Genomic DNA, 23,479 nt, shown 5'->3' with positions numbered 1-23,479 from the left:
TGCTATTATATCCCTTCTCTTTCTGTCCTTCAGGGAATTGAATTGAAGCTGGAGGACAAGCGCTATGTAGAAATTCATCGAGATGCTGGCGAACATGTACATTATTGGACTCGGACAGTGGGGCTTTATCTTGTTATTGAAACCAGCAGTGGTGTGATGCTCATCTGGGATAAGAAGACTACTATTTTTGTAAAGCTGACCCCTAATTACAAGGTGAGCAACTTCAGGCTTTTTTTCCCCCTAAAATATTATGGAATCTGTTGATGGGATTATAAATAGTCGAGTACATATAAATGTACAGATTATTCTTGATTATTACTCTTCATCATTTCCCTATATCTTGTTTATGCTGATGATTCATCAATGTCTCTCATTATTCATGAAGATGGTGCCATTGTATGTTCTTCTTATTGCATAATCCAGTGCAACAATACCAAGGAATGTATTACACACTATGCAATGTGGAAGAGCTGTTAGTTGAGTACAGGCAGTCCCCAGGTTATGTACAAGATAGGGACTATAGGTTTGTTCTTAAGTTGAATTTGTATGTAAGTCGGAACTGGTACATATTGTAGGGGAAACTCTAGCCAAACATTTCTCCAAAGCTCAGTTTTATTCTCCCACACGTCACTTCCCTCGGTCCTTTATTCTCAAGCTGAGGAGTCTGCTGAGAAAAGCCGCTCCGCGTCTCACTGGTCTGCTGGGGGGGACGCTAGCTTCGCGTCTCCCTGGTCTGCTCGGGGGAAGCAGCTAGTGTGTGGTTGCCTCACCCCGTTTGTAAGTAGGGATCGGATGTAAGTCGGATCCATGTAACCCGGGGACTGCCTGTACACATAAATGTACAGATTATGCTTGATTATTACTCTTCATCATTTCCCTATATCTTGTTTATGCTGATGATTCATCAATGTCTCTCATTATTCATGAAGATGGTGCCATTGTATGTTCCTCTTATTGCATGATCCAGTGCAACAATACCAAGGAATGTATTACACACTATGCAATGTGGAAGAGCTGTCCTCTGTGATTTTCCAATACTTGTAAATCTTAGTGCTCTAATGCAAAGCCTGCTGAAGTTCATAAAATATTCTTGTTGTCTTTAGGGGTTGTAGGATCAGGCCCAAAGAGAATGAACTCTTGGGACACCCAACATCATTTTCTCTTCCCTTATAGAACAAAACTTTGCTCTATTGTTGTTAAGTTAAAAACAGAACCGGGGACCTATTTTCCAGACAGTTTGTAACTATATTGTGTCCTAGATTACTAAACTTGATCCCTCAAGTAGCAGTAGGGGCTAACTGGTATTTGGAGGCATTTCACTTTTAAATCACTATTTATTCATCGTATGTTGTACTATAGTGTATTTGTGAATATTTCATATATGTATGACCCTTGAAACCAAAGAAATGGTTACAGATTGTAATTCCCCAATAAAAGACAGAACGAAAATTCACAAGATTTGCCATAGGCTAACCCAGCCCTCCCATAATAATGCAACATATTTTACCTTGGGGAAATGGAGTTGTGGCTCAAGAAGTGCTAAGTGGGGTACCATCTCACAGCCTCTGTATAAGGGGCTGCCTGGAAGGAAGCTAAAAATTCTTTCTTGACAAAATGCTTCCAGCTCTCACATCTTCCCTTATAAGATATTTAACTTGTTTAGTAAGTGGCTCAGGCAGCCTTTAAACTTTGCTGGCAACCTTGAAGTAGCTTGAGTAGGGTTAAAAAATGAAGGGAGGAGCAAAAATGAGGTAAAAGATTTTTCATTTTTAATGCAACTAGATCCTAGACTAGAAGAATGCCAGCCCCCAACCCCCCCCCCCAACCCTGAAGTCACTGTTCTGTTTTTAAGATTTATTCAAGGATGCTTTATTTCTTCCTTATTCCATCTCATTCTTTGTATTTGAAGAAATCTGCCTTAAAGATGGTCAGTCAACTCTTCAAAATTAACATCTAGCTGAAAAATAAACGTAGGACTAAAATGTCAGTGCATTGTGTGCTGGAGAATTCAATCATGTGACTCTTATTAACGCTAATGGGAATCATGCAGCTACATTGCTGCATACCACAATGCACTGTAAAGGGATGGCTTGTTGTCAGGGGAGAGAAGTGTAGCCACTGTTTGGTTCATTTTAAGTTGAATGGGAAGCAGCTGCAAAGAAATATAGATATAGTTCCTAGATACTGTATATAACAAGAAGTCACATATTCCTGTATGGGCTACCTGACAGCTTGATAATGAAGAAGATAAATACAGAGAAATAGGTTTCACTTATACACATTATTTTGAAATAAGGATGAAAATAAGTAAGTTATAGGGAGAAATCATTCCCTCACTGCATGTATTTGGTTTGGTTCTAATTGTACTGGTGCTCTCTTAGTGGGCAAACTGAAAATGTGATGATGTTCTGAAAGCAAACACCTTTTGTTTTTCTCAGGGCAAAATCTGTGGTTTGTGTGGCAACTTTGACGAAAATTCCAACAATGACTTCACAACACGGGATGGGCTGCAGGTGTCCAGTCCTCTGGAGTTTGGGAATTCCTGGAGATCCTCCCTCTCCTGCCCTGATGTGATGAATGAGATTCTGCCCTGTAATCTGAAACCCCACCGCAAGTCCTGGGCAGAAAAGGAATGCAGCATAATCCTGAGCCAAGTCTTTGAAGGTTGTCGCAGCAAGGTTAGTAGGGAGATTGCCAACTCATTCTTTCTCTCTGTAAGTGGTACAGTGCACCACACCTTGAGGCTGCATCTAGACTGGCATGATTTTGCGCAAATACTTTTAACTGAAAAACTTTTTCTGTTAAAAGTATTTGTTCAAGAGAGCGTCTACACTGGCATGTGCTTTTGCGCAAAAGATGTGCTTTTACGCAAAAGCATCCGTGCCAGTGTAGACGCTCTCTTGCGCAAGAAAGCTCCAATGGCCATTTTAGTCATCGGGCTTTCTTGCACAAGAAATTAACGTTGTTGTCTACACTGGCCCTCTTGAGCAAGAATGCTTGCGCAAGAGGGCTTATCCCTGAGCAGGAGCATCAGAGTATTTGCACAAGAAGCACTGATTTTGTACAGTACGATGTCAGTGTTCTTGAGCAAATACTCACGGCCAGTTTAGACGCAGCCTGAATGTGTATAGGTTACACAGGGATTTGTTTAAAACTGAAGTATAGCATACTACTAGCAAATATGTTTATTCTGGAAACAGTTTTGTTAAGCCTCCCTTCCAAAAATTAACATATAATTGTCTATTTTTTTTTCCTCCATCACCAGCTTCCAAGTTCAGATAATTCTGTTTACCCATCAAACCATATTTTTCTAATCACCAGCTTTGTAAATTCAATTAAGTATTTGTTTTTACTTTTATGCATCAGATTTGTTGATAAAGCTTCTGGATTCATAGCTCAGGTGTCAATTTTGTTGACGATGCAGACAGCAGAATAGAATATAATTTTGCTTGGACATTGTTATTGTGGTCCTGTGTTGGGAATAATTTTTTGTCATTAAACTAAAATGATGCACAACGTAAGATATCGCCAATGCACAGTGTCACCCATTTGAAGAAAATAAGATAAAGTACTGAAAGCTTAGCCTAGTCCAGATGTTTCCTGAGAGACAGAGAGCAACTTCTGATCTAATAGATTTCCATCGGAGAGTCCAAATTGGAAGCAGAGCTCTGGTGTTAACAACTGCCCTGTCTGCTTCCCCAACAGGTGGACCCACGTCCATTCTATGAAAATTGTGTTCATGATGCCTGTTCCTGCGACACCGGGGGAGACTGTGAGTGCTTCTGTTCTGCAGTTGCTGCTTATGCCCAAGAGTGCGTAAAGCATGAAGCTTGTGTCCACTGGAGAACTCCTGATATATGCCGTGAGTAGCCTTTCAGGATTTCCCACTGAATACAACTGGGTCTATCAGAACAATATCAGAAAGTCTTCAGTCAGTGCAACAGTGTGTGAATTAATTCAGGGCTGTATGCTATGGCATGCACTGGAAAGGGTTAACCATTTCAGTATGCACAGATGCTCATTCTTGTATTAAAGAGTTCAGTGTATTTAAATAGTCTTAATGGGCAGACCCTTAAATAATAATAAATGATCATTCTCACTGTGTGTGCCAACAGGTGGACTGACCTTCTCAGTATAGTTATCTAGTTGGCAAAATTTCCCAGAGTTGTTACTAGTGGCTCTCCCCCCCCCCCCCCAATTTGTGTGTAGTTCCATAGCCTGTGATTAGTCAGGTAGGCCCCATTGTGTTTAAATCACACTTATAAAACCCACTGACTTCTTTTTAGGGTGTTGAATGTGCCTTTTTTCATGCAATTATTGACACCAAAGGTCAGGCAGGAATGGTGATCATTAGACAATGTGTACGAATGAATGATAGGAAACACTTCTACTAAGCTTTTCACAGTGGAGACTTGTTCTTATACATAGTATATCGCTTCCCATCTCAGAGATCTTGGAAATTGTATTCCATAGCCATGTCTTAAAACAGTCCAGCAATGACCTCTTCCAAATTCGGTTTGCCATTTTTTCTGTCAGAGGCAATTCACACTTTGTAGGCCACATGGTTTGAGGAATTTGGTTTTGAATGAGTTATGTTTTGCCCTGTTCACATTGTATAGTACAGTGTGATGGGTATTAAGGGTGCGACCACCCCTTCCGCCTGAAAGGGGGGTTATGCAGACCCACTGCCTAACTAACGTCTAGGTATTAGGGTCCTCTGTCCTTCGGGGCAGGTCCCTTGGGTGAGATCTCCCTCCCCTCAGACGGGAGGAGGGGCTCGGCAAACTCGGAAATCCCCCAGACAGCGGGTGGTGTTGGGGCCCCGGCCCTCAAATCTAATCTGTACTCAGGTGGGGTCCAACAAACGTTATCAGGATCTGGGTGGGGATCTGGCTGACAGACGCGTCGTGAACCCCTCAGATAGGGATAGGTGGGGGAAGGGGAACCCAGGCCCGCCCTCTCCTCCGGGTCCCAGCCTGGGGCCCTAAGTGCAGGGTGCGATGCTCCCCTTGCACGTCGGACGGGGGTTACTCCCAAAACCCATCCGCCCACAGGCTCCAAGGCGCACTTCCCCGGGCTGCTTCCTTTCTCCCTCCTGGGTGTTCTGGCCCGGGGAACCGCCGTGGGTCCTTATCCCTGCTCAGTCGGTCTCTGGTCCTCCTGGGCTCTCCGGTGGCCCGCGGATCCCACGCTGCTTCCTCCAGCGCGGAGGCAGCTCCTCCCTCTCTCGGCCAGGACGGGGAAGCTTCTTTCTAGCATCCCCCCTCCGCCTCCGGTCCTACCGCTTTTCAAGTGGTGCGGGGGCAGATGCCAAGTGACAGCGCTCCGCTTCTTCCGCCTCGTCCCATGCCGTGAAGTCAGGCATCGCGGCGGAGGCCCTGCCCCCTGAGCCTCCCGGTGCCCGGGAGCCTGTTCGTTCCCCCAGCCTCACGCCAGGCAGCGACAGAGTAACTTGGCCCCGCCTCCCATGCGGCAGTGCTGCGCCACTTCCCCGCTCCTCCCCGGCGATCGGGGCTGCTGCAGCTGGCCGTTGCGCCAGCTCACCTTCTCCGCCTCCAGGGGGGCGGGTCCTCCCCTTTGGCAGTGCGGACCCTCGCGGGTCCATCACATGCACCTAAAAACAAGGTTGGGGGTTGAAAAGTGTTTGCACTATTTCTGGGTCAAACTGATTTCATCTTATATGCACCATTGTGCCTAAGATTTTGCAGATGTCTAAAGAAGGCAAAAAAAAAAAAATCTGTAACACTTCAACAGACAGCTTTAATTGCACATTGATTTTGAATAATTGTGTGACTTCAGTGTGATATTTGTTTTCTGCAACAATGGTGTTAAAAGTCAAGGTGCTGAAATCTAGAGTTTCACATGGTCTGTATTCAGATTGAGTAGGGAAAAAAAATCCAGGTTCCATGCACCAAGAGAAATATAGCTGCCAGCGAAATGTTTGGGGACCATTTTGCTGGAATTGCTAGAGGCGGGATTAGGATCATCTTCCATCAGATGTTTTTTTGATCATCTTCTGTTTTCTTTTAGCAATATTTTGTGATTTCTACAACCATTATAATGAATGTACATGGCACTACGAACCTTGTGGCCGTCATATAGCTACTTGCAGACTCCTTAGCAATGCCAACACCAACTTCCCACTGCCATATCTGGAAGGTAAGAAACTCCTAGTTATTTTTGTACTATCTGTCATAAAGACTGAGATAAAATATTATTTGATGGAGATGGAGATATTAGCTAATGAGATCTATTGATTGCATGGCCATTCCTAAATATATACTTGTACACGAGTATTTGGTGTGGTGTAACTTAGGGTATGTCTACACAACAGGGCTAAAGTCGAATTAAGATATGCAATTTGAGCTACGTCAATTGCGTAACTAAAGTCGAAATAGCTTAACTCGGCTTTTGGCGCTGTCTACACAGCAGGAAGTCAAAGGAAGAACACTCTTCCTCTTACTTCCCTTACTCTTTGTAAAATATGGTTTACTAGAAGTTGGAGTAAGAAGAGCTCCAGCTCGTCATTATTTTGAAATAATGGTTTGTAGTGTAAACATGCTCTTTGTTATTTCAAAATAACATTAGTTATTCTGAAATAACGCTGCTGTGTAGACTTAGCCTTACAGTTTAGTGACATCAATGGGATAATTAAACATGTGCCTGAGTGTTTTCCTGAATTGTAGTAATAGATTCATCCACCATCTGCATTTACATTTATTTTTGGTATGTCAGAGATGTTTCAGCATTTCTGCATTCTGGCAAAAAGAAACAACGGGTATCTCAGACATTGTAGAATTAGTAAATGTTGCCTTGTTAATGTATGGGATCAGTGGGAAAAATTCAGAATCTTACTCACCATTTCTGAAAGTGCTCCTCATCCAAGTCCTGGTCTAGAGTTAAAAGGAGACTTTTCATATCTTTAATGAGCCTTAGATTAGCTCCTGCCCCCTACTTCCCATGAGAATGTTATCACTAAGTTAAAATTAACAGTTTTTATTTGTTAACATTACAAAATACACCATTTGTGGTCAACAGGTTGCTACCCCAGATGCCCTGAAGAGAAACCCATTTATGATGAAGACCTTAGAATATGTGTAGATATATGTCCCTGTTATTCGGAAAATGGCACTCGTTATGAACCTGGCGAAAAAGTACCCTCAGATGGCCCTTGCGAGGACTGGTATGTGGAAATTCAAAATGGATGGAGAAATGCATATTTAGACCAATGCATAATTGATCAGAATGGAACTTTAGCACATTGATAAAGGCTGTTGTGAACATGTCTCATGCACCTACTGGGTGTGGTTTACTGTCCCATGTAAAAGCGGCGAGGAGTCCTGTGGCACAATACAGACTAACTGAAGTGTAGGAGCATAAGCCTTTGTGGGCAAAGACCCACTTCGTCAGATGCATGTAGTGGAAATTTCCAGAGGCAGGTATAAATATGCAGGCCAGGATCAGGCTGGAGATGACGAGGTGGATCCAATCAAGGAGGATGAGGCCCACTTCTAGTAGCTGATCTGGAGGTGTGAATTCCAAGAGAGGAGAAGCTGCTTTTGTAGTTAGCAAGCCATTCACAGTCTTTGTTTAATCCAGAGTTGATTGTGTCAAACTTGAAGATGAACTGTAGCTCAGCAGTTTCTCTTTGAAGTCTGGTCCTGAAGTTTTCTTGCTGCAGGATGGCTACCCTTAGATCTGCAATTGTGTGTCCAGGAAGATTGAAATGTTCCCCTACAGGTTTTTGTATGTTGCCATTCCTAATATCTGATTTGTGTCCATTGATTCTTTTATGTAGGGACTGTCCAGTTTGGCCGTTGTATATAGCAGTGGGGCATTGTTGGCACGTGATGGCATATATTACATTAGTAGATGTGCAGGAGAATGAACCAGTGACAGTATGGCTGATCTGGTTAGGTCCTGTGATGGTGTTGCTGGTGTATATATGTGGGCAGAGTTGGCACCGAGGTTTGTTTCCAGGATTGGTTCCTGAGTTAGAGTTATTATGGTGCGGTGTGTAGTTACTGGTGAGAATATGCTTCAGGTTGGCGGGTTGTTCCGTTTGCATTTGGAGAGAAAGATGATATATGTTTGTACTTGTGCAAGTTTCTTCATGAGGTTGATAGATTTCCACTCTATACGGCTAAATGCAGTGCCTTGCATGGTGTCAAGTATCAGAGGGGTAGCCGTGTTAATCTGAATCTGCAAAAGCGGCGAGGAGTATACTTCAGGTAGTCTATAAGGTGCCACAGGACTCCTCGCCGCTTTTGCAGATTTAGACTAACACGTGCTACCCCTCTGGTACTTGTCCCATGTAGTGGGACTTAGACCACTTGTAGACAGAATGAATGAATTTCCTCTGCAGCTTTAGCTGAGAGCCAGTTTGTTTTTATCTCAAACTACAGAGGTTCATGCACTAAGCCTCAAATGTCCCTGGTTTGGTTCTGCCTGTTGGCGTTACAAGGAAACCATGCTCTCATGTTTTCCTGAATGAAGGCTGTGATCTTAAAGATTGCCTCCAGGTACCTCAATATGAATTGGCCTTGCTCCATATAAATTAGTGGTGGAATGCTGATTTACCCCAGATGAAGATCAAACCTTACAAAAATGGGAGGTGAGAGGAACACCATGATCAGAAAGAGCAGTTGAATTTTAAAGGGACACAATCCATTTCAGCTCTTACTTCTGTGTATTTTTTTAACCTACAGTTGTTAAAAGCAATTCCAAAGCTTGCTAAAACTGGAAGAAATCAGGGTATGTCTACACTACCCTCCTAGTTCGAACTAGGAGGGTAATGTAGGCATACCGCACTTGCAAATGAAGCCCGGGATTTGAATTTCCCGGGCTTCATTAGCATAAGAGGGGAGCCGCCATTTTTAAAACCCCGCTGGTTCGAACCCCGTGCAGCGCAGCTACACGGGGCTCGAACTAGGTAGTTCAGAATAGGAATCCTAGTTCAAACTACCTAGTTCGAGCACCGTGTAGCCGCGCTGCACGGGGTTCGAACCAGTGGGGTTTTAAAAATGGCGGCTCCCCGCTTATGCAAATGAAGCCCGGGAAATTCAAATCCCGGGCTTCATTTACAGTGCGGTATGCCTACATTACCCCGCTAGTTCGAACTAGCAGGGTAGTGTAGACATACCCTTAGAGACATAAACATATCTATATTTTTAAATTTAATCACATTGTGAAATTAACAGGACATGGTGTTTAGTTATTTGTAATGATTCACCAGTCAGTTGCACTTTTTGATCATATACGTCTTTCATGGAAGAGCAGTGGCTGTAAAACTGCAAAAATTGACAGAACAACTCAAGAACATCCATAGTGCCATGAAACTATGTTTAACCCATTTTTGGAAACTGACTGTTGATTTCAAGTTGATGTTGGCCCATTAATAAATACTTTGCCAATGACATTAAATATTACTTTTTAAAATGTCATATCTAGGATTTACAGCAGCCCTTACACTGTTCTAAGCTGTGCCAGATAGAACCAGATAGGGGATCTCTGGAGCATAACGATCTCTGGTCATATTCCCTCATATTCTCTGCTTTTCTCAGTATAACCCAGATCAGTAATTGGGTGAGATATAAAGTTGCTATGCAGTGGAGATGGAGCAAAATGATTTAAGGAAGCATTAGCTATCATTCATATTATACTGTATTTTCCCTGCTCCTGGTGGAAGATAATTAATTGTCTCTAGAAGGAATGTTTGGAGGATGGAAAGCTGGTTGTTGTGTTAAGAGAAAATAACAATTGTCAATACTGGAGCAAATAACAGTCAAAATATATATATACATTCTCATGAGGTGAAGTTTGACTGATAAACTTGTTTGTTTGTTTGTTTGTTTTTGCACTCTTAGCCCCTGCAAATAGTATGCAATAAATTAATTGTAAAGTTTCATGAGAACTTACTGCAGTGGCTGCTATTGGATTGTAAAAATGTTCATTTTGACTCATTTTTTTTCTTTTAGTACCTGTATCTCAGGAAGAAATGTGACATGCATCCATATACCAGGTAAATTTAATTTTATTCTTTCTGCACCCTGAAAAGGGGAAGAAAAGGACTATTTCCTCTCTTCCATCTGTCTCCAGAGGAGATTTAAGAATGATTTTGAATGATTCTTTGCAGCTCTAGTCAGGATTGCGCCAAAGAAAAATTGGGTGTCACTTTGTAACCTCATAGACATTGCTCACGCACCTAAAGATACAGCAAAATGGTGAAATAGGCTGAGTTAAGATAAAGTGTAAAAACTTGTCTTTTCTTTCGATGTTGTTAGTAGAATGGCTCTACCCCAATATCCTAAATATTAGCTTAAGCCAATTGATCCTCTGGAACATGAGGCTTTTATAACAGATTATTTATTATAGTACATAATTTAATGTGCTAGGAAATATTTAAGTTATCCTGCTCCCAAATGAAATTTCTATTCTTGTTAATTAGTGTATGTACCTCACCTACATAGTGCTTTATTAGAAATGACTTAGTTCCCGGCTCATTGTAAACATGAATGAGATGTTCATGGTTTCATTGTAAACATGAATGAAATTTTCATGGTTTAAGTACAGGTGGAGCTCTTGTAGGTGCACCTCTCATATACTCAAACACTGATATTACCATAGACACTTTCACCAATGTCTTGGCATGTTGTTGTCCTTGATGATTTTTTAGAAAAAGAACTTCTTAATTAAAAAACAACAAATTGTCTGGTAGCACTTTATAGACTAACAAAACATGTAGATGGTATCGTGAGTTTTCGTGGGCACGGCCCACTTCTTCAGATGACCCACGAAAGCTCATGATACCATTGACATGTTTTGTTAATCTATAAAGTGCTACCAGACCATTTGTTGTTCTTTTCTGTAACAGACTAACTCAGTTGCCCCCTGAATCTTCATAATTAAACTATTTCTTTCAGGTTGCCCCTCAACCACCACTCCGTCTTCAACTACCACCCCACCCACTACTACCACTACAACTACAACTACAACTACCAGTGTGTCAACATCAACCACCCCAACAGGTAAGAATTTTACATTAACTAAAAGCTATAGACAGAACTGCCTTTGCAACAGAGATTCATTGAATATATTCAACATTTTTTATCCTTCTGTCACAAAATTCAATGACACATGGCATTATTTTTTGAATAAAATCACTCTTTTCCAAGACATTATGCACTTTGTTCAGATATATTTCCACCTCCTAATTTAAATTCACTTGACATTCAGTATATACTGAATGCCAATTGATTTTGAACATGTACTTTTGAGTTTTAACAATGAAATAATAGATACATATATTTGGAGCAAATCCTGGCCCTCATTTACACAGGAGGAAAGGGTCTGTTTAAATCTTGTTCCTATCCAAACTGATTTCATTCATGCCTAACAAGTCTCAGAAGGCTGAAAGTGTAATTAACGAATACAGGCAGTCCCCGACTTACGTGGATCTGACTTACATTGGATCCGCACTTACGAACGGGGCTTTCTCGCCCTGGAGCTCACAGGCAGCCGTCAGCCACCTTGACCTCCGGGGTGAGAAAAGGTGCTCCCGGTGCCCCTGGTCTGCTGGGGACCGTCTCCAGCAGACCAGGGGCATCGGGAGCAAAGCAGCAGCCCTGGCGGGGTCCCGCGCTTCTGAAGCTCTGGCAAAGTCTCAGAAGCGCGGGACCCCGCCACGGCTGCGGGTTTGCTCGCGGTGCCCCTGGTCTGCTGGGGACTATCTCCAGCAGACCAGGGGCACCGCTAGCAAAGAGGGTCCCGCGCCAGAGCAAAGCCTCAGAGGGGAGGCACCCCGCCGCTGCGGCTTTGCTCCCCGTGTCCCTGGTCTTCTGGCGGGGGGCGGGGACGCAGCTAGTGTGCCCCCCCCCCCAGAAGACCAGGCTTTTGTTGTGGACCCTGGGGCAGAGCAGCTGGGGCGCTGCCGGTTGGTCCCGCAGCGCCGCTCTGGGCGCTACTGGACCAACCCGGCAGCACGCCAGCCCTCTGCCCCAGGCGTCCTGATTCAGCCGCTGCTGGTCAGTTTCAGGAGCCGCGCTACTGGAGCAACCCAGCAGCACCCCAGCTGCTCTGCCCCAGGCGTCCCCAAGTCAGCCATTGCTGAAACTGACCAGCGCTGACTACAGGAAGCCCGAGGCACAGTTGCTCTGCCCCGGGCTTCCTGGAATCAGCAGCAGCTGACTTGGGGTTCTTAAGTTGAATCTGTATTTAAGTCAGAACTGGCGGTCAGTTTCAGCAGCGGCTGAATCTGGACACCAGTTCCGACTTACATACAGATTCAACTTAAGAACAAACCTACAGACCCTATCTTGTACGTAACCCGGGGACTGCCTGTCTATAGAGCATCTCTGTGACTTCTTTTTCAGCAGGTGATACCAAGCCATTCATGAACTAAAGAGTGAATGTAATTACACATTCAGCATCCCTACCATGTGGCTATCTTTCCTGCTATGTCTCTTCCACAGTTAAGACTTGGACTTGCTGCTTCCCGGAATATACATACAATTATTACATTTGTATGTGTTTTGTAATACTGGTCAAGTTCCAATTTGAATGCACTTCCAATGGTTTTTCTCCTAAAGGAAAATGTTTTATGGAGAGATTTCATAGACTTTTGGCTTCTTATAACTGTTTATAATTATTTTTGTGAATGGCTTGATGATGCTGAACCAAGAAAATGTTCCTGAAGCTCTTAGGATTGTAAAGTGATGCTTATTATTTTTCCATTGCAGTTTCCACCACAACCTCTTCACCTGCAACAAGTAAGTTTCTTAAAAAGTAAAATCATCTTTGTGACTATGGAAGGAAGAAAGCAAGGGAAAAGGAAGAAAAAGAGAAAGCCAGGCAGTAAAAAGGTTACATTTTCATTTAGACAAATTATTACCTCAGAAAATTATGTATGGGTATATCTACACTGCATTTTTCTCTCGAGAGAAGAATGCCAAGTAGGCATATCGGAGTTGCAAATGAAGAGGGGATTTAAATATCCCATGCTTCATTTGCATACTCTCGCCTGCACGCTGTTTCAAAACACAGCTGTTTCAAAAGTGAAAGTGAGCTCCAGGCTGCATTAGCTAGAAACAAACCCCTTGGTTTGAACTAACATTACTTCTGTAACATTACAAAAAATGAGGAGTAACGTTAGTTCGAACCAAGGGGTTTGTTTCCAACTAACACGGCCCAGAGCGCACTTTCACTTTTGAAGAGCTGTGTTTCGAAACAGCTGTGTTTCAAAACAGCGCACTGGTGAGAGTATGCAAATGAAGCATGGGATATTTAAATCACCGCTTCATTTGCAACTCTGGTATGCCTACTTTGCAGTCTTCTCTTGAGAGAAGACTGTTCTGTAGACATACTCTATGTGTGTGTAGGAGGCGGTGTATTTAGTTACTACCATTGCATTTGTTTTATAATAATTTGGATATTTACATCTGCTCTCCTTTCCCCTTTGTATCATTTCCATCAATAGCAACTACACATTCTATTACAAGAAGTATTGATTCCATACAAGCATGAATATATATTTGTTTGAATCTCCGAAACAGAGAGAAATAAACTGCCTTTATTTCCAGTAGTTTTTTGGTACCTTAGAGGCGCACATATATATATATGTATGTACACACATTCATGTGTGCACACACAAACACACACGCACAGACACAGAGTATCATGAGCTTATATACATATGTTTCTAAGGTGTCACAGGGGATAACTCAATGCATTAAAATTACAGACTAACATGGCTACCCCTCTGAGACCTAATTGACAGTATTTACATGGCACAGCAGTTGGAGTCTGAACCTCAAGAATGCAATATTTCATGTGCTCCATAGGTTCCTCTCTGTCCTAGTGACCGATTACCTCAGGATACTGTCTCTTTGCCCAGTGAGCCACTACAGGCATCTTTTTGGGAATTAAATACTGTTTATGGATACTTTGAGGTCTTTATACTGTAATAGTTAATTAATTGCAGCAATAAAAGCACTTAGGTGCAAGTGTCTGGAAAAGCATAAGAGGCTATCAGATAATGCAGGGAGTGCCTGCTCATCTTGTTCCCTCTATCATGTTATTCTCACAAATAATGTTCATGCTACATTATTTTCTGTGCATAAGAAACACTAATTTAGCACATTCAGAGCCTGATTCGGATCATGCTGTTTTTCACCATTGACTTGAACTGAAGCACTTAACAATTTTAACTGGTGTAGATTAGCTCATAACCCAGCTCTCACTCCAAATTGCTGTAGGTTTCACTAGTGTGTCACTCTTAGCACCACTTACACCACTATTCTGTCATGCATGTTTCTGTTCTTTCTAAAATCGTTGATTCATTGTTTTCCTGCAGAACCATGTGTGTGTTGGTGGTCTGGCTGGATTGATGTGAGTTACCCAGATTTTTTCCTAAACCCGGGTGATTATGAAACCTATGAAAACATAAGAAAATGGAACGACTCAGCGATATGTGACCAGCCAATTGATATAGAATGCAGAGCTGAGAGATATCCTAACTTACCAATTGAAGATTTAGGACAAATAGTAAAATGCGATGTTTCCACTGGGCTTGTCTGTAGCAATAAAGACCAAACGCCAGGACCCTTCATGCCAGTAGAGAAGTGCCTCAATTATGAGATCCGCGTTAACTGCTGCTCAATCACATGTGGAACTACTGCTCATACAACAACAACTTCCATCACCACCACAGCAACAACCACGCCAAAGACAACAACACCTACCACCACCTCCACAACGACAGAAACAACTACCCCATCAACAACAACACCTACCACCACCACTACCACTGAAACACCTACTCCATCAACAACAACACCTACCACCAGCACTACGACCAGCACCGAAACACCCACTCCATCGACAACAACACCTACCACCACTACCACTGAAACACCCACTCCATCGACAACGACACCTACCACCACCACCACCACCACCACCGAACCCACTCCATCTACAACAACACCCACCACCACCACCGAAACACCCACTCCATCGACAACACCTACCACCACCACCACTGAAACACCCACTCCATCGACAACAACATCTACCACCACCACCACCGAAACACCCACTCCGTCGACAACAACACCTACCACCACCCCCACCGAAACACCCACTCCATCGACAACAACACCTACCACCACTACCACTGAAACACCCACTCCGTCGACAACAACACCTACCACCACCACCACTGAAACACCCACCCCATCAACAACAACACCTACCAGCACCACCACCACCGAAACACCCACCCCATCGACAAAAACACCTACTACCACCACCACTGAAACACCTACCCCATCGACAACAACACCTACCACCACCACCACCGAAACACCCACCCCATCGACAACAGCACCTACCACCACCTCCACCACCACAGAAACAAGTACCCCATTGACAACAACAGCTACCACCACCTCCACCACCACAGAAACAAGTACTCCATCGACAACAATACCTACTACCACCACCACCACTACAGAAACAACCAGCCCATCGACAACAACACCTGCCACCACCACCACAGTGACGACTACTCCAAGTAAGTGGTTTACAGAAAGATTGCATAGACCTTTGGTGCCTCATTTATAGCTATGCTTTTGCATGTTTTTTTCATGGTGAAATAAGACATTTTTTAAATGCTAACAGTTGCCCTAATCTGCATTAAGGGAAACATCAGGCATTGATCTGACTGCCCCTGGTTTACATGGGAGTAAGAAGACTGTTAAGTTCCTTATTCCTGGATAAGGAGTCCCACCAAACATGTGTCCCACCAAACCTCAGGATGCTGAAACTGGTATTAAGGAGTGGGCAGAGGGACTGCTCTGTAGGCAGGTGATACTGAGCTGCTCATGGATTTAAGGAGTTAATCTTAAACACTCCATTTTTCTGCCCTAGACTGGTCTTCTGACTATTGTGACAATGACTCTTCCACATATAAGTATTGAGTGGGAGGAGTGATTACTGCATCCATGCACAGGCATAATATTTATCATATTTGCATGTATTCCTTGATATATGCAACCCTTGCTTCCACCAGTCCTAGAGGGGATTTTTAGAGGACTGAGTGACTATATTTTCAGCATTTCTCTGGAATAGAAGTTGTAGACCAAGACTCAGGATTTCAATATCTCGTTGTGCCTCCCGGTTTCTTCTCTGTCCTTGTGATGAATTACCTCAGAATCCTTTTTCTTTGTCCAGTGAACAGCTGCTGGTCTGCATTTGGCAATGAAACACGGCTCTATAGCTGCTTTGTTCTGTGCCTTTATGCTATATAATACTCATTAATTTGTTGTAGCAATAATAAACTTAGGTGTAAATGGCTGGAAAAGCAATTAACAAGAGGCTGTGAGATAAAGTAGAGTGTCTGCTCAATCTTGCTCCCTCTTCCATGTTATTCTCACATGAAACTACTGTTCATGCTCCATTCTTTTCTGTGCATAAGAAACACCAATTTAGCACATTCAGAGCCTGATTCGGATCATGCTGTTTTTCACTGAAGCACTTAACAATTTCAACTGGTGTAGATTAGCTCATAACCCTGCTCTCATTCCAAATTGTTGTAGGTTACACTAATTATTTGTTTTGGACCAAATGTGTATTAAGTGAGTCATTTTTAGCACCACTAACATCACTATTATGTCATGCATGTTTCTTTTCTTTCTAAAATCATCATTCCATTGTTCTCTTGCAGCACCATGCACTCCTAACGATGTAACTGTGTGTTCCTGGTCTGACTGGATTGATGTGAGTTACCCAGATTTTACCACAAACCCTGGTGATTATGAAACCTATGAAAACATAAGAAAACCGAACGACTCAGCGATATGTGACCAGCCAATAGATATAGAATGCAGAGCTGAGAAATATCCTGAGTTACCACTTGAAGATTTAGGACAAATAGTGAAATGCGATGTTTCCACTGGGCTTGTCTGCAATAATAAAGACCAAATGCCAGGACCCGTAGTGTCATTTCCTATGTGTCTCAATTATGAGATCCGCGTTAACTGCTGCTCAATCACATGTGGAACTACTGCTCATACAACAACAACTTCCGTCACCACCACAGCAACAACCACGCCAAAGACAACAACACCTACCACCACCTCCACAACGACAGAAACAACTACCCCATCAACAACAACACCTACCACCACCACTACCACTGAAACACCTACTCCATCACCAACAACACCTACCACCAGCACTACGACCAGCACCGAAACACCCACTCCATCGACAACAACACCTACCACCACTACCACTGAAACACCCACTCCATCGACAACGACACCTACCACCACCACCACCACCACCACCGAACCCACTCCATCTACAACACCCACCACCACCACCGAAACACCCACTCCATCGACAACACCTACCACCACCACCACTGAAACACCCACTCCATCGACAACAACATCTACCACCACCACCACCGAAACACCCACTCCGTCGACAACAACACCTACCACCACCCCCACCGAAACACCCACTCCATCGACAACAACACCTACCACCACTACCACTGAAACACCCACTCCGTCGACAACAACACCTACCACCACCACCACTGAAACACCCACCCCATCAACAACAACACCTACCAGCACCACCACCACCGAAACACCCACCCCATCGACAACAACACCTACTACCACCACCACCGAAACACCCACCCCATCGACAACAACACCTACTACCACCACCACCGAAACACCCACCCCATCGACAACAGCACCTACCACCACCTCCACCACCACAGAAACAAGTACCCCATTGACAACAACAGCTACCACCACCTCCACCACCACAGAAACAAGTACTCCATCGACAACAATACCTACTACCACCACCACCACTACAGAAACAACCAGCCCATCGACAACAACACCTGCCACCACCACCACAGTGACGACTACTCCAAGTAAGTGGTTTACAGAAAGATTGCATAGACCTTTGGTGCCTCATTTATAGCTATGCTTTTGCATGTTTTTTTCATGGTGAAATAAGACATTTTTTAAATGCTAACAGTTGCCCTAATCTGCATTAAGGGAAACATCAGGCATTGATCTGACTGCCCCTGGTTTACATGGGAATAAGAAGACTGTTAAGTTCCTTATTCCTGGATAAGGAGTCCCACCAAACATGTGTCCCACCAAACCTCAGGATGCTGAAACTGGTATTAAGGAGTGGGCAGAGGGACTGCTCTGTAGGCAGGTGATACTGAGCTGCTCATGGATTTAAGGAGTTAATCTTAAACACTCCATTTTTCTGCCCTAGACTGGTCTTCTGACTATTGTGACAATGACTCTTCCACATATAAGTATTGAGTGGGAGGAGTGATTACTGCATCCATGCACAGGCATAATATTTATCATATTTGCATGTATTCCTTGATATATGCAACCCTTGCTTCCACCAGTCCTAGAGGGGATTTTTAGAGGACTGAGTGACTATATTTTCAGCATTTCTCTGGAATAGAAGTTGTAGACCAAGACTCAGGATTTCAATATCTCGTTGTGCCTCCCGGTTTCTTCTCTGTCCTTGTGATGAATTACCTCAGAATCCTTTTTCTTTGTCCAGTGAACAGCTGCTGGTCTGCATTTGGCAATGAAACACGGCTCTATAGCTGCTTTGTTCTGTGCCTTTATGCTATATAATACTCATTAATTTGTTGTAGCAATAATAAACTTAGGTGTAAATGGCTGGAAAAGCAATTAACAAGAGGCTGTGAGATAAAGTAGAGTGTCTGCTCAATCTTGCTCCCTCTTCCATGTTATTCTCACATGAAACTACTGTTCATGCTCCATTCTTTTCTGTGCATAAGAAACACCAATTTAGCACATTCAGAGCCTGATTCGGATCATGCTGTTTTTCACTGAAGCACTTAACAATTTCAACTGGTGTAGATTAGCTCATAACCCTGCTCTCATTCCAAATTGTTGTAGGTTACACTAATTATTTGTTTTGGACCAAATGTGTATTAAGTGAGTCATTTTTAGCACCACTAACATCACTATTATGTCATGCATGTTTCTTTTCTTTCTAAAATCATCATTCCATTGTTCTCTTGCAGCACCATGCACTCCTAACGATGTAACTGTGTGTTCCTGGTCTGACTGGATTGATGTGAGTTACCCAGATTTTACCACAAACCCTGGTGATTATGAAACCTATGAAAACATAAGAAAACCGAACGACTCAGCGATATGTGACCAGCCAATAGATATAGAATGCAGAGCTGAGAAATATCCTGAGTTACCACTTGAAGATTTAGGACAAATAGTGAAATGCGATGTTTCCACTGGGCTTGTCTGCAATAATAAAGACCAAATGCCAGGACCCGTAGTGTCATTTCCTATGTGTCTCAATTATGAGATCCGCGTTAACTGCTGCTCAATCACATGTGGAACTACTGCTCATACAACAACAACTTCCGTCACCACCACAGCAACAACCACGCCAAAGACAACAACACCTACCACCACCTCCACAACGACAGAAACAACTACCCCATCAACAACAACACCTACCACCACCACTACCACTGAAACACCTACTCCATCACCAACAACACCTACCACCAGCACTACGACCAGCACCGAAACACCCACTCCATCGACAACAACACCTACCACCACTACCACTGAAACACCCACTCCATCGACAACGACACCTACCACCACCACCACCACCGAACCCACTCCATCTACAACAACACCCACCACCACCACCGAAACACCCACTCCATCGACAACACCTACCACCACCACCACTGAAACACCCACTCCATCGACAACAACATCTACCACCACCACCACCGAAACACCCACTCCATCGACAACAACACCCACCACCACCACCACCGAAACACCCACTCCATCGACAACACCATCTACCACCACCACCACCGAAACACCCACTCCATCGACAACAACACCCACCACCACCACCACCGAAACACCCACTCCATCGACAACACCATCTACCACCACCACCACCGAAACACCCACTCTATCGACAACAACACCTACCACCACTACCACTGAAACACCCACTCCATCGACAACAACATCTACCACCACCACCACCGAAACACCCACTCCATCGACAACAACACCCACCACCGAAACACCCACTCCATCGACAACAGCATCTACCACCACCACCACCGAAACACCCACTCTATCGACAACAACACCTACCACCACTACCACTGAAACACCCACTCCATCGACAACAACATCTACCACCACCACCACCGAAACACCCACTCCATCGACAACAACACCTACCACCACTACCACTGAAACACCCACTCCATCGATAACAATATCTACCACCACCACCACTGAAACACCCACTCCATCGACTACAACACCTACCACCACCACCACCGAAACACCCACCCCATCAACAACAACACCTACTACTACCACCACTGAAACACCTACCCCATCGACAACAACACCTACTACCACCACCACCACTGAAACACCCACCTCATCGACAACACCTACCACCACCACCGAAACACCCACGCCATCGACAACAACACCCACCACCAGCACCGAAACACCCACTCCGTCGACAACTCCTACCACCACCACCACCACTGAAATACCCACCCCATCGACGACAAGACCTACTACCACCACCACCACCGAAACACCCACCCCATTGACAACAACACCTACCACTACCACCACTGAAACACCCACCCCATCGACAACACCTCTTACCACCACCACCACAGCAACAACTACTTCAGGTGAGTTGTTTATACAAAGATTGCATAGAAACTGCAGAGATATGTCTTGCCATGACTTTTTATACCTATTCTTTTGCATGGGTTTATCATGCTGAACTAGGAAAGTTTTTAAACACTAGGGCTACATCTACACTGGCATGATTTTCCGGAAATGCTTTTAACAGAAAAGTTTTCTATTAAAAGCATTTTTGGAAAAGCGTGTCTAGATTGGCAGGACGTTTTTCCGCAAAAGCACTTTTTGTGGAAAAGTGTCCGTGCCAATCTAGACGCGCTTTTCCGCAAAAAAGCCCCGATAGCATTTTTGCGATCGGGGCTTTTTTGCAGAAAACAAATCTCTGCTGTCTACACCGGCCCTTTTACGCAAAAATTTTTCGGAAAAAGACTTTTGACCGAGTGGGAGGAGCATAGTATTTCCACAAAAGCACTGACAATCTTATATGAGATTGTCAGTGCTTTTGCGGAAATTTAAGCAGCCAGTGTAGACAGCTGGCAAGATTCCTCGCAAATGCAGATGATTTTGCGGAAAAACTTGCCAGTCTAGACACAGTCTAGCAGTTGCTTTAAACTGCAAAGGGAGAGCCTCAGGCACTGATGTGACTGTTGTTCTCATCGTGATGATAATGTTTCTGAATCTAATGAGCATATCTGGGATTAGGAAAGAAGTGTGACAATTGTCTGGTGCACTGATTGAAGGCAACTCTAGTGTCTTGAAAACAAATCCTGAATTGAATATTGATGGTATTTTAACTTCTGTTTTCATTTAATTGGAATGCTTATAGTGATACTTCTTATATCTCCATTGCAGTTATCACCACAACCTCTTCAACCTTTTCAAGTAACAAAAGCTGCAGAGGAGTAGCTAAGATAACTGGAAAAACTTAAAAACAATAAATAGTCTTGGTGGCTGCTTCCAGTTTGCATCCGTCTGTCAGCAGAGGGATGCAAATAAAGCACTTCAAAAGTACAAATGAGCCTAGGATTTAAATATCCCAGGCTTCATTTGCATACTCACATTCCGGCACTGTGCCGATTACGCACCATTTCGAAAATGAAAGTGAAATCTAGATGTGGTTCTGCCAACCGTGGGGAGCTTTTTCACAGAAACTGTACTCCTCAAAAAATGAGGAGTACAGGATCTGCGGATAAAGCTCCCCACTGTCGGCAGAACTGCGGCTACACAGCACTTTCACTTTTGAAAGGGCACTTGATGGACACAGTGCTGGAATGTGGGTATGCAAATGAAGCCCGGGATATTTAAATCCGGGGCTCATTAAATGCTTTATTTGCATCCCTCTGCAGACAGAGGGATGCAGTCTGGAGGTAGCCTTAAAGACTAACAAAACATGTAGATGGTATCATGAGCTTTCGTGGGCACAACCCACTTCTTCAGATGACCGGAATATTAAAAGTCCAGAACCAAGAATAAATAAGGGGGGGAGGGGGAAGAGCGGGGCAGGGAAAAGGAAAGGGGAAAAGAGAAAAAAAGTAGTGAATTAGATTTTTCTTATCAGCCCCTTGTTACTTGAACAATCTAATTCACTACCTTTTTTCCTCTTTTTTTTCTTTCCTCCTCTCCTTTCCCCCCACTCCCCGCCTTCCCTTATCTATTCTTGGAGCTGGACTTTTAATACTACAGTCATCTGAAGTATGATACCATCTACATGTTTATTCTTCAAGGTGCTACTAGACTATTCATTGTTTTTTAAGATTTTCAAGTAAATTTCTTAATAAGAACAGAGGGCCTGTTTCCAAACCCTGTCTGTCTCAATTATGAGATCACCTGTTGCTGGCCAGAATGTATGACCATTGCTACTACCACTCCACAGATTACTGAAAAGGTAGCATAACCAGTACTTCAACAGATAGGAACTGAAGAATAACTGCCCACAGTTAGTGTTACCAATGTTAATGTTATCTTTAAGTGTGGACGTGATTCTTATTACCCCAAAGTAATAACGTAAAATACTGCATCAACTGGAAAAAACTCTCTCACTTTTTGAATGAATATTTTAGACAAGCTACCCTTTTAGCTGAAAATTGAAATTAATCGACATTTTAAAAATATGTATTGCCAAGGTATTCTGAGAGATTTAAGAATAAAATAATAGTGACCATTGTTTTGGCTTGGAACACATCCTGCCCTGATGTACATGGGGGTAAGAAGCATGTTAAGTTCCTGTATAAGCTGGGCCTAAACCCATTCCTCCAAACCTCAGAAGGCTGAAACAGGTTTTAAAGAGTGCGTAGAGCAATTTCTGTGACTGCTGTTTAGGCAAGTGATACTGAGTAACTCATGGGCACAGGAATTAATATAATTATACACTTAACATCCAGCTCGGTTTCATATTCCTACATCTCTCCCACATGTTCAGCTTAAGTGGAAGGACTTATTGCTGCTTCACTGGCTATGCATAATAATTATCACATTTATCTTTTCCCTAAATATATGCAGTCCTTGATTCTACCAGTGTCATGGTAAAGTCTAGTAAATAACCCAGATGTTCTTATGAGAAAGACATAGTCTGCATGAAACTCAGGTAGAATTTCAAGAATCCAGGACATAGCAATGCTCTGTACACTCTCTATATTTGTTATTTAGCGTTGTTTGGAATCATGATACCTTCTGTCAAAGAGAACATTTTCATAATAGGCAATGTTGTAAGGGTAGCTTAT

At 43.4% G+C, this 23,479-nt stretch overlaps 1 protein-coding gene across 1 annotated transcript in view; it reads left to right on the top strand.

Annotated features, from left to right (window-relative positions):
• The window catches only part of LOC106731742 (mucin-2-like), a 66,966-nt gene that overhangs the window by 27,380 nt on the left and 16,107 nt on the right, over positions 1–23,479 (top strand). The window contains exons 22-32 of the mRNA XM_089778833.1: positions 34–213; positions 2,439–2,678; positions 3,706–3,862; positions 6,031–6,159; positions 7,039–7,183; positions 9,978–10,021; positions 10,923–11,027; positions 12,738–12,767; positions 14,351–14,854; positions 16,724–17,959; positions 19,112–19,959. Of these exons, the coding sequence (XP_089634959.1) occupies positions 34–213; positions 2,439–2,678; positions 3,706–3,862; positions 6,031–6,159; positions 7,039–7,183; positions 9,978–10,021; positions 10,923–11,027; positions 12,738–12,767; positions 14,351–14,854; positions 16,724–17,959; positions 19,112–19,959 (3,618 nt within the window). The remainder of the gene's footprint in view (positions 1–33; positions 214–2,438; positions 2,679–3,705; positions 3,863–6,030; positions 6,160–7,038; positions 7,184–9,977; positions 10,022–10,922; positions 11,028–12,737; positions 12,768–14,350; positions 14,855–16,723; positions 17,960–19,111; positions 19,960–23,479) is intronic.

The sequence above is a fragment of the Pelodiscus sinensis genome, chromosome 5 (assembly GCF_052426305.1).
Source record: "Pelodiscus sinensis isolate ZL-2025 chromosome 5, ASM5242630v1, whole genome shotgun sequence".
Taxonomy (NCBI): domain Eukaryota; kingdom Metazoa; phylum Chordata; order Testudines; family Trionychidae; genus Pelodiscus; species Pelodiscus sinensis.
The sequence above is the reverse complement of the archived record's forward strand: the minus strand, read 5'-3'. Positions and strand labels throughout refer to the sequence as shown.